Here is a 15,679-nt window from a genome sequence, read left to right on the forward strand (position 1 = left end):
GAATGCAGTGCCTGGGAGATTGGTAGAGTTAAATTGCCTCATCCTTTAAAAAGTACCTGGATGAGCACTTAGCACATCATAACATTCAAGATAGTAAGAACTGCCGATACTGAGTTACAAATAACACAGTGAGGAGATGGAGGAGCACACCTGAAATGTCAACTTTCCTGCTCCTCTGATGCTGCCTGGCCCGTTCCTCCAGCTCCACGCTGTGTTATAACATCCAAGGCTACACCAGTATTGTCAGATGCTTCCCGTGTCAGTGCAGACTTGACAGGCAGAAGGACCTCTTCTGCACCGTATGATTCTGAGTCTAATGTTATGAGGGTAGCAAGGAAAGTGGAGTTCATGCCACAATCAATTTAACCATGATATTGAATGGTGGAGGAGTTGAATGCCCCACTCTTAATGATCTTCTGAATGTTCAGATTTTGCAAACTGCTGATGTTGCTTTAAAAAGCTTTTCATTGCTATTGGCCGTTGTTGCTTAATGCATCATATATTGTGGCTAAAACATTTTTACCATAGCCATACTTGTGGCTAGTTAGAGTTTTTACTGGGCAGTATTGCTATAAATATGTGGAAAATGCCTGAATCAGAACCAGGAGTATCTTAAACTTCACAACTTGTGCTTCAGTTCCACTGAACATTGTTTGACAGAATAATTTGCTGGTTGTTTGTAATCTGAATAGGTGCTACAATGTATATGAATGATAATCAAAGAACTGGTTATCATTGCTGACATAAACCTTCCAACCTTTTTGAATTTTTTCTTTATAAATTGGATTGCATTGTAGATCATTTGTCCTTTCTGCCCTGCCTATTTTTATATGTTGTATTGAGCAAAGTTTTTCATTAGCGCACCATTCACATCTACTATCCAAAACTTGCTATCAGGAGTTTTATTTCTTGTATCATTTCAATGCACATGGTTGTTAGAATAATTGAGTGATTAGGTTTATGTTTTAGTATTAGGCTGATCTTGCTGGTGTTTTCATCTAAATTGGTCATTTTGATTCACTTGGGCAGCATACAGCGGTGAGAGACCCGTACTGCAGTTGAAAAGGAAGAAATTTGCTTCCTAATTAACTTCAGTCAGCATGGGATAAAATCCGTGGAGCTAGTTCCTGTTAATTGCAGTCTGTGAAGCAAATTTGCGTGTTCATAGATTGGTAAGGCATATTTTGCCACAGGGTACAAAGAATTCTCTTTAGTTTGGCACAACTCATTTCTACAATTTGCAGAAATCCTGGAATTCCTGTCCCTCACTGCATAATAAGGGTATCTGCACCAAATAGACTGCTGCAGGTTCAAGGCAGCTCATCACCACCACCCTCCAAAGAGTGAAAATGGATGGTAAATAAATGCTGTCCAACCAGCAAAACCCACAAGCCATGATTGATTCAATTAAAAGAATAAGTGCTTTATAAACCGCACGAGTGTGTGCAGTAACTGCAGCTTTATAAACAGTGTGGGGGGGGGGGTGGACTGCACTTAAAAAGCAGCTTCATAAACAGCATGAGAGTGAGCAGGTGCAGCAACTTCAGAAACACTGTAAAGGACAGTACTTCCTGAAACGCTGCAAGTGCGGCAGTGGAGAGCTCACAAATAGCTAGCTGAGCCTGGAGTTTTGCCGATCTATCAGTTTGAAATCATAAAACAAAACTGATGTCTCAAGGAAACAAGTAAGTGATTTAGTGTATGAGTATTTTGTTTACTTGTCTTTTGAAACAATAACTTCTTTGTAATTATAAGATTTTATTAAGTATTGGTAATGTTTCCACCTGTAATAAAACTTATTGACTGTGTAAGGGTTATTCTGCTTAAGTTAACACAAAATGAAGATGGCAGGACAGGTGAAATACTGCAGCAGCAGGATGTGGAAGTTTCTGAATGCTGGTGTGATCCAGGATAAACATCTGTCTTAAGTGTCTGGCTGCAGCAACTTTGGATTAGCGGTTATGAGCTGGAGGCTGAGCTACAGACACAAAGGTCATGGGGAGAGAAAATTACCAGTACATTTTATTCCAGAAGCGAGTCACTCCTTCGTCTTTGATTTGGTCAATGGTCAGGGTCAGGAAGGTATGACTTCAAATGGGGCAAATTAGAGGTGTGAGATGGTGGCAGTACAGGACTCTCAACTGTTGCAATTGCCCAACAGGGTTAAGGATGTTGCATTCTGAATGGATGAAATCAGGGGTGGCAGTCCATGGCACCATGGTACAGGAAATCACTCAAATTGGAGCAATGATTAGGAGCATTAATGGTAGTATGGTACTATATATTCAAGGAATACACGTTATACACTAGAATGTAAATGTTCCTGAACAGGGTCAGAATCCTCTGTTTTTAGTGAGAGCTTTATTTCATTTAACCACATTCTTAAAACTGTCATTCTTTTAGGTTTCAGGCATCCCTTTGGTCTTTATTAGATTATAACAGTTGACATAGATTTCTACAGTTGGGTGTCAGTATCCAGGTGGGTATGCTGCCTGTCCGAACCCAGGATTTGGGATATCAGTTCAGGCTAGAGAGGAACTTGCACTTGAAGGGAGAGGAACCAGTGTGGTAATGTGTATAGAAATCAAAGGACATGGGTAGAACTATGAAAAAGACTCTTCTAAGAGAGTGTGAGCTCTACAGGAATAAAATGTCCTGGTAATTTTCTCTCCTTTCAGCGTCTGTAGCTCAGCCTCCAGCTCATAACGACTTACACAGAGAGCATTGAACGGTTCATTTACAGACCTTTTTAAAATGCTAATCTCAAAATAATTTTGGATGAAGATCTGACATTTATAACAATGTTTTGATATCATTGTCATATTTGATTTAGAGGTCATTATTTATAAAGACAGTCTTTTTTTTTCTTTCAGGAGGAAGAGATGTTCTGGGGATGGAATTATGACATCCATGTCTTTGATCCCAATCTGAACATCTGGTACCAGCCAGCAACTAGAGTACGTTGAAATTTGTGGAATAGCTACTCTGACATCCCAGATTTTATGTTGCGCGATTGATAAGTAAACTCAAATCTTAAAATGATTGAAAAAACAATGATGAAGTATATATAAAGTACGTATATACCTTGCTTTACAGTTGTAATATTGATCTCCGAAGTTGTATAAACTTGTAAAAGCGTATGCATGAAGGGATCTTTTATATCCATGTTATCCAACCTTTTTGCATGACGGACCAAACTTCAAGATTTTTTTCACTCATTCTTACTCATTCAAGGGCGCAATGAACAAAGTTCAGGAAAATGTGGTTTAGCGCAACATTAAGCAAAGTAAAAAGCAATGTCAGAGGTGTAAATAGTTGATTTCTACAAAAGAAATTATTGGAATGATCACTTATAAGAACCAAGCCACAGCGCTACCGATAAAACTGTTTTAGTCTTTTTGCCTCAGAAGTGGAGCTAGGATGGCAGACTAGGCCCTGCCCAAGTTTGTCAATTTTTATAACTGAGGAATAATCAGGGAAGCTGTGAAGGCAGCTAAACAAGCTTTCTGATTCCACCCTGTTTGAACTTCTCGCTGCCCCATTAGATGCTTGCCCTTATTATTCCATCTTGACGACAGTCATTTAGGGGCCAGTGCCTGTGCAGGAGGGTGAGAGAGAGTGCAGCCAGTAGTGAAGGAGAATGCATCCTGGTTGTGAAAACAAAACCGGGACGTTCTCCTTTCACATGGCTCACTGCTGCTCCAGTCACATTCTGTTGCCCTTCTACATTTACTGCTGAAGGGCTCACTGACAAGCCGATCAGCAGCAACTGCGGGATGGTAATAGCATGTATATGGAGGAACAGCTGTTTGCAGATCTGTCACTTCCACTCACTGATATTTTGATCTGTGAGTATGCAGGCCTCAGACAGCTGTAGCAGAGCATGTGCTAGCACAAGGACATTACGCTGGAAAACTCACTCTAGGCAATAGTTATCAAAATTCTTTTGTTGAAGGGTCTCTCTTTTCAAATGGATTGTAATTGTACAGCCTCTCCATCTAAATGACAATATACATTTGTCCAGGTTCTTAGTATCATATTGTATCATGGTGCCGTTCTTTTTGTTATTAAACCTATTTGAAAGCCCCTTCTCTTGAACAAAGTGGAACTCATCTGGCATCTGTCATCAGACTTGGTAACTGCCTGTTTACCAACTAATCTTCCTGCCACTCTCGGCGATTGTCCATATGTGCTTCTCGATCTCAGGTGAGGCACACAGCCAGCAGTGCCCATGTAAGTTACACGCTTTGCCCCTGCCTCCAGCTGTTACTCATTTGTGTGCCCCTTGACTATTTTCAGACCCCTCCAAAGCATCTCTTTAAATACATTGATATATGAAGTAGTGTTTCTGAATCACTTGCATGTGTTTTGAATGTTTTTGTCCCAAAGCTGTTTGCTCAGATTAACCCACATTCTAAAGATGAGTTTTGCTGCATAGATATGGCTACTCAAGTGTAGCCTCATGCACTGATTTTAGTAAAATATGCTTTATTATTTAGCATTTAAAAATATCTGTAACTGTGATATAACTGAATATATAATGTTTTATAGGGAATGCCTCCTCGCCCTCGAGCAGCACATGCGTGTGCCACACTGGGAAATAAAGGATTTTTATTTGGAGGAAGAATACTGGTGAGTTTCTTAATATACATATAACTGAAAGACAATGTCATAACCACTGATGTGTTTATTAAGAAAAAATCACATTACACACTATACTGAAAGGTGATTTTATGAAACGTAATTGTACAGGTATATGTTAACTATAGTTAGAAACAGAAATTGTTGGAAAACGACGAGCAAGCATCTGTGAAGAGAAATCAGAGTTAACATTTGGGTCTAGTGAGCATTCCTCAGAACAGCTGTGGAAACGAGTTTTAGCAAATACCTGGTCAAACACTAGGAGTGACAATGAAATTAATGACAGTAGACAAGAAAACAGATTGGAACGGAAATCCTGTCAGAGGGAGGAGCAGAACTTATTCAAGGTGGGCATGCCTAGAAGGGATATGGCAGAGAGTTAAATATTAAATAAAAGCTGAAAGTACTGAAGATGCTGTAGATCAGAAACAGCAACAGAAGTTGTTGGAAAAGCTCAGCAGGACTGGCATAACCTGTGAAGAGAAATCAGTTAATAAAATGTGAGGCTGGATGAACACAGCAGGCCAAGCAGCATCTCAGGAGCACAAAAGCTGACGTTTCGGGCCTAGACCCTTCAACAGAGAGGGGGATGGGGGGAGGGAACTGGAATAAATAGGGAGAGAGGGGGAGGCGGACCGAAGATGGAGAGTAAAGAAGATAGGTGGAGAGGGTGTAGGTGGGGAGGTAGGGAGGGGATAGGTCAGTCCAGGGAAGACGGACAGGTCAAGGAGGTGGGATGAGGTTAGTAGGTAGCTGGGGGTGCGGCTTGGGGTGGGAGGAAGGGATGGGTGAGAGGAAGAACCGGTTAGGGAGGCAGAGACAGGTTGGACTGGTTTTGGGATGCAGTGGGTGGGGGGGAAGAGCTGGGCTGGTTGTGTGGTGCAGTGGGGGGAGGGGATGAACTGGGCTGGTTTAGGGATGCAGTGGGGGAAGGGGAGATTTTGAAACTGGTGAAGTCCACATTGATACCATATGGCTGCAGGGTTCCCAGGCGGAATATGAGTTGCTGTTCCTGCAACCTTCGGGTGGCATCATTGTGGCAGTGCAGGAGGCCCATGATGGACATGTCATCGAGAGAATGGGAGGGGGAGTGGAAATGGTTTGCGACTGGGAGGTGCAGTTGTTTGTTGCGAACTGAGCGGAGGTGTTCTGCAAAGCGGTCCCCAAGCCTCCGCTTGGTTTCCCCAATGTAGAGGAAGCCGCACCGGGTACAGTGGATGCAGTATACCACATTGGCAGATGTGCAGGTGAACCTCTGCTTAATGTGGAATGTAATCTTGGGGCCTGGGATGGGGGTGAGGGAGGAGGTGTGGGGACAAGTGTAGCATTTCCTGCGGTTGCAGGGGAGGGTGCCGGGTGTGGTGGGGTTGGAGGGCAGTGTGGAGCGAACAAGGGAGTCACGGAGAGAGTGGTCTCTCCGGAAAGCAGACAGGGGAGGGGATGGAAAAATGTCTTGGGTGGTGGGGTCGGATTGTAAATGGCGGAAGTGTCGGAGGATAATGCGTTGTATCCGGAGGTTGGTAGGGTGGTGTGTGTTCATCGTTGGAATTCTCCCGGATGCCCTCTGCCTCAGAATCGTTCGAGTCTGCCGCCGACTCGCAGATCGTTTGGGCCTCCGTCGGGGTGTTTGCCAGGAGTCTGCGTTTGTCCGAGATTTGTTTGGGTGTTTTCGTTTTCAGGATGCCTGCGATCGATTTGTTTATATATTTGCATCCTGCAAATCTCACCTCTAGTTCCCTCAGGAGTGCAACCTCCTCCTGTGACCACACACGGTCACTTCTCCCAGGTTTGCCTTTGACTTTTGGTGCCGGTTTGAGGCGTTTCTCGTTACGCAGAGCCGGATGTCTGTGCCTCTCGTGCTGACCAAGGCCTGACTGTGTTGAAAACCGTTGGTCACACGCGCTGCATGCAAAGTTTCCGGTTGGGGGTTGTATCTTACCTTTGCATTTAGGATAGTGAAATCAGATAGAGAAATCAGTTAATGTTTTGTGTCCGGTGGCTCAAGGATTCTGAGGAAGGGTCAACAGACCGAAACATTAACTCTGATTTCCCTTCACAGGTGTTGCCAGACCTGCAGAGCTTTTCCAGCATTTTCTGTTTTTGTTTGTGATTTACAGCATCCTTAGTTCTTTTGGTTTTTGTAAATAGTCAGCATTTGCTTTTGGTGATATTTAATATATGTGCATTTCAGAAGGTATTCTGATAGATGGCAATGATCTTTTCTTTCTTGGCAGAATGGTACATGGAGGGTTTGTTTACTTTTCATGGGATGTGGGTGTCACTGACTAGGCCAGCATCTATTGCCTGTCTCTAATTTGGAGGGCAGTCAAGATTCAATCACATTGCTGTTGGTCTGGAGTGAAATGAGAAAGATGAGGGTGATAGATTTTCTTTCCGAGTATTGTGTGCTTGAACTTCACTGAACTTCATTAAGTAATAGCAAAGCAAAGTACGATCTATCAAGCCAGATTTCAGGCTGAGATCTGACTTGTCCAGTGTTATCAGCTGGAATCAACACTGAAAACTTCTTCCAGTTCTACCAATGGCACAAAAACTTGTTGCTAACCTCAAAAATGCCTTTTACAAATTACGCAGGACCATTTGCCCCTATGTCTAACAGATACTGGAGATAAGATTTTTAGCTCGTTTAAAATTCACCCAGTTGCACACTTAAATTCGGGCCTTGGATATTCTCCCAAACTGTTTGAAACCCTGTATTGGAGTGATTGCAAACCTAACCTCTTCCACCAGTATTCCTGGATTCCAGACCACCCCCATTTCTCCAATGTCTCATCCAAAACTTCGTTATGCTGAAATTCAAATGCACAGAACATTTATCAGTGCTACTCAACCATTTTCAAGACAAGCCTAAAGGGCACGGAAAATTTCAAGAAAGAATCCTATGCGATAACTCAAAGCAATGTTCAATAAGGTTGTGCTCTTTGGAGGAAAAAGGGATAAAGAACAAAGAGAATTCTCTTAATTGATTACTTTTGCCACTGCTTACCTCACATTAGTATCAATCTAAATAACGTAATTCATTGCTAATAATCTACTTGTGGTTCTTTGGTTTGTTTGTTAGCCTATCATTTTTAAATTCATCATTGTACTTCATTTGATATGCACATGATTACCTCTATGTAAATTAATTCACTGATGTTTGCTAGTCTGCTAACTTATTTGAATTTGCTTGGTGTAGCAACTGCTGTCTTAAATCATTAGTACTGCACATTCAATTTATGGTGTCCACTGTAGTTTACTAAGCCAATAGTTTCCAGTTAGTTACGGTGTTAAAATTCACAAAATTATTTTGTCATCTGTGGAACCTGATGCATGTGTTCAGTGTTGATTTCTTTGGATTCAACTTGCCTGTTGTGCATCATCAATAACAGATTCTGTTTAATATTGCCAATTTTTATCATTATTGTTTCAATTACTATTGCAGATAATTAGGATGTATTTTTATTTTGCAGTCTATTTAAAAAACACAATATGGGGCTCCCAGTGTGTAACTTGACAGGTGCTTGAGTAACAATATTGAAAAATTATATATCCGCATGTGATTCTAGAGCAAGAATGTCACCATTTCTTAACTGACTTCCCTTCATACAGATCCAAGATCTGTAACTTAATTGATTTAAATTTGACAAACAATTATATATCCTTAACAGCAAACTAACTTCTTGTTTAAATTGCACAATGTTCCTTTCTGGTGAAACCTCTGACTTGTATTTAGTCCCATAGGATATTCATTGGTGTATCGTATATGAAAGCAAATTCGTACTGTACTGTTGCCATTGGGCATTGTTTAGAGAATACGTTCTGTGTGGTAGAATACATTTCTGATGTCTCTTCACAATATTCTAAAAGCCTTGGATTCAATCAATTTGAATTAAACTTCTGTGGAGTGTAGGGTTTTCATTGTTTACTTTCATGTGCTCTGTCTTATGGTAAACTTTATAATTCTTGGGAGGAGGAGAAAATTCAATCTGAATTGATAACTAATGGACATCTGAATGTTCTCAGTTATATAGTAAGGGAAACTCATGATTAAGAATTGAACTGCATCTATATTGTCTCATTTGTATGTTAGTTATTGCCATCGTAGATAGGTTGAGATTTCTTTAAAAGTTAGGGTAAACTACAAAATAGGTACTTCTGTTGAAATGTAAAATATACCACTGCTTGATTTCTAGGAAACAAGAATTAATGATTTGCACTGCTTGAACTTAGATACGTGGACTTGGTCAGGAGAGTAAGTAGTTTGATTTTCTTTATAAATATGTAGATTATGTATAAGCAGTAGTCCACCTTTCTCGTTGATTAATGTTGTTTCCACTAGTGACTTGTTATTCTTTAAAAATTGATTAACCTTTTAATCTTTAACCCTCCCGTTATTGGCGAACAGGGAACAACTATTAGCTTTTATATAGAACCCTTAGCATAATAAAACATCCCCAAAGCATGTCATTTGGGCATGATAAAGCAAAATTTGATAGCCAGCCATATAAGGCGGTGCGAGGGTAAGTGGCCAATAATTGGCCAGAGGTAAGTAGTGTCTCTAGCAGGGTAAACTCGAAAAGGATGTCCCTGATAACCAGAGAGACCAGATGCAGGGGTAACAGTGTAAGGATGCAGGGTAGGCCATTTTGGACTGAAATGTGGAGATTGGGGAGTTTGTGGAATTCTAAGAAAGTGATTAAGGCCAAAACATTGAATGTTTTCAAGAAGGAGTTACATTGTAGTTCTTAGGCCTAGAGAGATCAAAGACAATGGGAGGAAGCGGGAAAAGGATACTGAGCTGGATGATCAGCCATGACCACATTGAATGGCAGAGTAGGCTTGAAGAGCCAAATGGCCTATATGTGCTCCTGTTTCCTATGTCTTAAAGGAAGGAAGAGGGATGATGAGAAAATTCTATGGTTTAGGGTTTTGACGGTTGCTAATAGTGGAGCAGTTGATGGATGTTCAAGTGAAACACAACTATCTTGAAAGGTTGTGGAGTTGGAACATTGAGCAGAGACGGTGAGACAGAGGAAAAATGACAATTTCAAATTTGATGTGTAGCTTAATTAGAAATTGATGCAAATCAATGAGCATAAGGTTAATTAGTGAACAGGACTTGTACAAGTTGGGACATAGGCAGTAGACTTTGGATGACCTCAGATTTATGGAGGGTACCAGTGGCAGACTGTTGAAGATTATATTGGGGAGTAAATTACTGCAGATGCTGGAACCTGTACTGAAAACAACCAATGCTGGAGATCACAGTAGGTCAGACAACATCTGTGGAGAGAGAGCAAGTTAATGTTTCAAATCTGGACGACTATTCACTGGTGGCTAAATCTACTTTCAACCCATTGAAATGAGCAAGTTTTATATCCAACAACTTTATCTTGGGTTCTCTGAATTAGTTTTATTTCCAGCAGGTAATCACCAGAGGAAAAATTTGACTAGTTAATAATTCAGGATGTAATCAGTAAATACTTATGTGTAAGCTAATGAATAACGGTCAGTTTAAAAGACAAATTATGTTTGATTTATGTGAATTTGTATGACACAGTATTTAGTCAATACAGGCATACGTGCAGATTTTTGAAAAGATGTTGGAAAAGTTGCCATGAAAATCACAGGGCTTTGGTGTAAAATTGGGCTATATGGCCCTTTGAGCCTCTTCCATGAGCTGATCTGGCTCATGGAATTAAAGGAATGCTACTACGTAGGTTAAGAGATAACTGGAAGCAAAAAGCATAGAAGTATAGCTGTATACTTTTAAGATTGGAGTGGTGAGATCCTCTTTTTCTGTTTTTATAAATGTTTGGATTGAGAACAAGCAATCCAATTTGGGATCATGCCAAACTGAGGAAAATCAAATGAGAATTTTGATTAGTGGAGTAGGTACATAGGTAGTTCAATGCAGAAAAGCATGAAGGATACATTTTGATTGAAGGGATAATTACGATGAATAAATAACTCGATTTCTAAAGCTTTTAACTGAATGTTATTGACTGACTTCATGGAGATTATTTCTCGTGAGAGAGCTTTTCATAAAGGTTACATGCTCCCAAGCACTGAGTTTCATTGGACAGTGAGTTCTTCAAAACCACAACAACTTGCTGAGGACCGCTTGCTTTTAGTTAATGAAGATGCTTCAAAATGTCAAATTTTGTTTCAGTTAGAGAACTGAAGCGTATATTGTTTCCTGTGCTGTTTCCAATACTGTACTTGAATGGATAAGTGTTCACTGTCTTGTCCACTGGCAAGAACCTTTGTGCATTAAATAATGTCTTAATTCAGAGGGAGTAATGACTTTGGGAGGAATCTTCTATTTTGGGCCTTAGAAAAAGTGTCGGGGATGAGCCCCAGTCAGTGGTTGCTGTAGTGAGAAAACATTTGCAGTTGTTGGAACATAATCTACCTTCTTAAAAAAGAAATTGAGATTCATAAATAGTAGCAAATGTTACATCTTTCATAAAGGTGAATAAAAGTTCATTATTTGTACAAGGTAAAATGCATATTTAATACTTTGGCCAAGTCACTTATTTGTGTGGCTTTTGAATAGGTAGCATATGGATATAAAATTATAATTTTCTCCTACTCTGTATTTTTTCTTAGAATTACCATTAAAGGCATACGCCCACAGGGTCGTTCATGGCATACTCTGACTCCTGTGACAGAAGATCAGCTTTTCCTTTTTGGAGGATTAAGTGCAGAAAGTCAACCTCTTAGTAAGTGTGCACATTTATTTACAGAAGTTGTGACTACAGTCATATCTTTTTTCTTGGAGAAGTGTTGTCAGGTACATTTTCTTCTCCTGCACCATTCTTTTTCTCTTTTAAGTGACAGTTCTATTGCAGTGACAGCCCAGCCAAGCTCAAAATCCCACTGAAGTCTTTTCCCTCTCCCTGCAATCTCTGACCACTTTCCCCAGCCCCCATTCTCCCCTCTTCAAGATCCTAATTTTCACCATCCTGACAATTTCTCTATCTCCTCCCTGTCGATTTCATAATGTCTTTTCTCTTTACTCAAACCCTGTTCCACAATTACTCTTGCTGTCCCAACTCTTAACTCTTAACCTCACACCAATCTATCCCCATTGTTCCCAGCTGGTCTTGATTATTTTATGTGGTTGCATCATAAGTTGGGGAGGGTGGCAGTGCTGCTGTGGAAGGTATATTGTACTGAAATGCTTTTGGCTGTGCCATTCCTGGAGACCTCTGGGCAACCCTGTCAGTCCGTCATTTTGAAGTTTATGGTGTTGAGATAGATTAGAGAGACTCTGGATGTGAGTTTGCTCACTGAGCTGGAAGGTTAGTTTTCAGATGTTTCGTCAGCATTCTAGGTAATGTCATCAGTGAGCCTCCGATGAAGCGCTGGTGTTATGTCCCGCTTTCTATTTATCTGTTTAGGTTTCCTTGGGTTGGTGATGTCATTTCCTGTTCTTTTTCTCAGAGGATGGTAGATTGATTTGGAGCCAGTGTGTTTGTTGATGGAGTTCTGGTTGGAATGCCATGCTTCTAGGAATTCTCGTGCGTGTCTCTGTTTGGCTTGTCCTAGGATGGATGTGTTGTCCCAATCAAAGTGGTGTCCTTCCTCATCTGTATGTAAGGATACTAGTAATAGTGGGTCATGTCGTTTTGTGGTTAGTTGATGTTCATGTATCCTGGTGGCTAGCTTTCTGCCTGTTCGTCCAATGTAGTGTTTGTCACAGTTCTTGCAAGGTATTTTGTAGATGACGTTGGTTTTTGCTTGTTGCCTGTATAGGGTCTTTTAAGTTCATTAGCTGCTGTTTTAGTGTGTTGGTGGGTTTGTGGGCTACCCTGATGCCAAGAGGCCTGAGTAGTCTGGCAGTCATTTCGGAAATGTCTTTGATGTAGGGGAGAGTGGTAATGGTTTCTTGGCCCGTTTTGTCTGTTGGTTTGGGTTTGTTGCTGAGAAATTGGTGGACTCTATTCATTGGGTACCCGTTCTTTTTGAAAACGCTGTAAAGGTGATTATCTTCTGCTCCTCGTAGTTCCTCTGTGCTACAGTGTGTGGTGGCTTGTTGGAATAATGCTCTAATGCAGCTTCGTTTGTGGGTGTTGGGATGGTTGCTCCTGTTGTTCAGTATTTGGTCCGTGTGTGTTGTTTTCCTGTAGACGCTGGTTTGAAGTTCCCCATTGGCTGTTCGCTCTACTGTGACATCTAGGAATGGCAGTTTGTTGTTGTTTTCCTCCTCTTTTGTGAATGTTATGCCAGTAAAGGGTATTATTGATGGTCTTGAAGGTTTCCTGTAATTTGTTTTGTTTAGTGATGACAAAGGTGTCATTCACAAGCGGACCTGAAGTTTGGGTTGGGTGATTGGCAGAGCTGTTTGTTCGAGTGTCTGCATTACTGCCTCTGCTAAGAACCCTGATATCGGAGATCCCCTGGGTGTACCGTTGGTTTGTCTGTAGGTTTTATTATTGAAAGTGAAGTGGGTGGTAAGGCATAGGTCCACTAGCTTGATGATGTTGTCCTTGCTGATGAGGTTGGTGGTGTCTGGTGTATGTGTCTTCAGTTCTTCTAATAGTGTAGCCAGTGTTTCTTTGGCCAGGTTGATGTTGATGGATGTGAACAGGGCTGTTACTTCAAAGGAGACCATTATTTCACCCTCTTCTATCTTTGTGTCTTTGGTGTTCAGGAATTCTTGAGTGGAGCGAATGGAGTGGTGTGAGTCTTCTACTAGGTGTTTTTGTCTTTGGTGTAGTTCCTTGGCTAATCTGTAGGTTGGTGTTCCAGGCAGTGAGACGATGGGTCTGAGGGGGGCTCCTGGTTTGTGAAGTTTTGGTAGTCCGTAGAAGTGTGGTGTGTTGGATCCATCTGGTTTCATTTTTTGGAAGTCTCTCTTGTTTAATTCTCCAGAATTATGAAGTTTTTTGAGTAAGGCTGTGATTCGGTTCTCTAGTTGTGCGGTCGGGTCCATTGCTACCTGTTGGTAAGTGTCGGTACCTGCTTGCAACCCAAGGAAACCTAAACAGATAAATAGAAAGTGGGACATAACACCAGCGCTTCATCGGAGGCTCACTGATGATGTTACCTAGAATGGTGACGAAACATCTGAAAACTAACCTTCCAGCTCAGCGAGCAAACTCACATCCAGAACCTCAACCTGAGCTACAAATCTTCTCAAAACTCATTAGGGAGACTGCTAATGAGTTGCAATAAGAAATATAAGGAACTGTCTTCGCATGATTGGGTGGCATGGTGGCTCAGTGGTTGGCATTCCTGCCTTACAGTGCCAGGGACCCGAGTTCAATTCCACCCTTGGGCCACTGTCTGTGTGGAGTTTGCACATTTTCCCTGTGCTGCGTGGGTTTCTGCTAGGTGCTCCAGTTTCCTCCCAGAGTTCTAAGATGTGCAGGCTAGGTGAATTGACCGTGACAATTTGCCCATATTGTCCAGGGATATGTAGGCTAGGTCGATAAGCCATGGGAAAAGGGTTGGGGTGGTGGGTCTGGTGGGATGCCCTCCGGAGGGTCGGTGTGGACTTGTTGGGCCAAATGGCCTGTTTCCACATTGTCGGGATTCTATGGCTAAGTTTTAATATTGTATGATAATTTAAGGGGTGAGTATCTATTATTAATATTTTTGGATGCATAATGAAGCTTGTACTTAGATGTACAGCATAGAAACAGGCATTTTGGTCCAACCATTTGATATATGCTTCATTTAAGTGCACTCCTTTCTTATTTAAATCTGTAGCCATAATGATTTAGTCCTTTGGTTTACATGCTTCCCTAGTATTTCCTTGGATGCATCTGTACTATTTGCTGAAACCACCTCCTGTAGTAGCAAGTTCCACATTCTTACCCCTCGAGGTGAATTCCCTATTGGATTTCTTAATGATGATACTATATTTATTACCTCTAAATTTCATGCTGTTCACACAAGTGGAAACATTTTCTCTGTATCCACCCACAAACCATTAATCATTTTTAACTACATCAATCTCTTTTCAGGAGAAGGGACAAGAGTAGGCCATGCAGCCTTTCAAGCCTGCAATGCCATCTAGTAAGATCAGGGCTGATCTAATCTTAACCTCAATTCTATATTTCTGCATGGTATCAATAATCTTTCATTTCATTGGTGATTGAGAATCTATTTACCTCTCCTTTTAAAAATATTTAAAGATTTTGCATCCAGTGCCTCTTGAACAGAGAACAGTACCGCACAGTACAGGCCCTTCGGCCACCGATGTTGTGCCAAACTTTTACCCTAAAACTAAGGTCTATCTAACCTCCACCCCTACCTTATACTACCATCCATATGTCTATCTAATAGCCGTTTAAATGCTCCTAATGAGGCCGACTCCACTACCCTGTCCGGCAATGCATTCCACGTCCCTATCACTCTGAGTAAAGAACCTCAGGAGGAAGGGAATCCTAAGGACCGGTCATCCTTCTGAGAGGAAACAAAATCCTCATCTCTATCTTAAATGGGTGACATCTTATTTTTAAACTGTGACTCCGTAGTTCTAGATTCTCCCACAAGAGTAGTCATCTTTTCTGGTCAAATATCCTCAGGATGTTATATGTTTCAATTTGAGTCACCTCTAAACTCCAAAGGATACAAGCATACATTGTCAAGCCTTTCTTCATAAGGCAATCTGCTCATTCAGATATTGTTGAGGTAAACCTACTCTGAACTGCTTCCAACAGATTAACATGCTTCCAAAAGTACGTTTAATTAGATTAGATTCCCTACAGTGTGGAAACAGGCCCTTCGGCCCAACAAGTCCACACCAATCCTTGCAGCATCCCACCCAGACCCATCCCCTTTAATCCACACACCCCTGAGCACTACGGGCAATTTAGCATGGCCAATCCATCTAGCTTGCACGTCTTTGGACTGTGGGAGGAACCAGAGCACCTGGAGGAAACCCACACAGAGACACAGGGAGAACGTGCAAACTCCACACAGACAGTCGCCCGAGGCTGGAATCGAACCTGGGTCCCTGGCGCTGTGAGGCTGCAGTGCTAATCACTGAGCCACTGTGCCGATTGCTCCAGATATGGTC

General features: G+C 41.5%; 1 protein-coding gene across 2 annotated transcripts in view; it reads left to right on the plus strand.

Moving 5' to 3' along the window:
- LOC125455459 (kelch domain-containing protein 1) overlaps positions 1–15,679 on the plus strand; it is a 119,015-nt gene that overhangs the window by 72,893 nt on the left and 30,443 nt on the right. For both annotated transcript variants that reach the window (XM_048537505.2, XM_048537504.2), the window contains exons 6-9: positions 2,874–2,957; positions 4,552–4,632; positions 8,838–8,896; positions 11,257–11,369. In XM_048537505.2, the coding sequence (XP_048393462.1) occupies positions 2,874–2,957; positions 4,552–4,632; positions 8,838–8,896; positions 11,257–11,369 (337 nt within the window). The remainder of the gene's footprint in view (positions 1–2,873; positions 2,958–4,551; positions 4,633–8,837; positions 8,897–11,256; positions 11,370–15,679) is intronic.

Source organism: Stegostoma tigrinum, chromosome 10 (genome assembly GCF_030684315.1).
Source record: "Stegostoma tigrinum isolate sSteTig4 chromosome 10, sSteTig4.hap1, whole genome shotgun sequence".
Taxonomy (NCBI): Eukaryota; Metazoa; Chordata; class Chondrichthyes; order Orectolobiformes; family Stegostomatidae; genus Stegostoma; species Stegostoma tigrinum.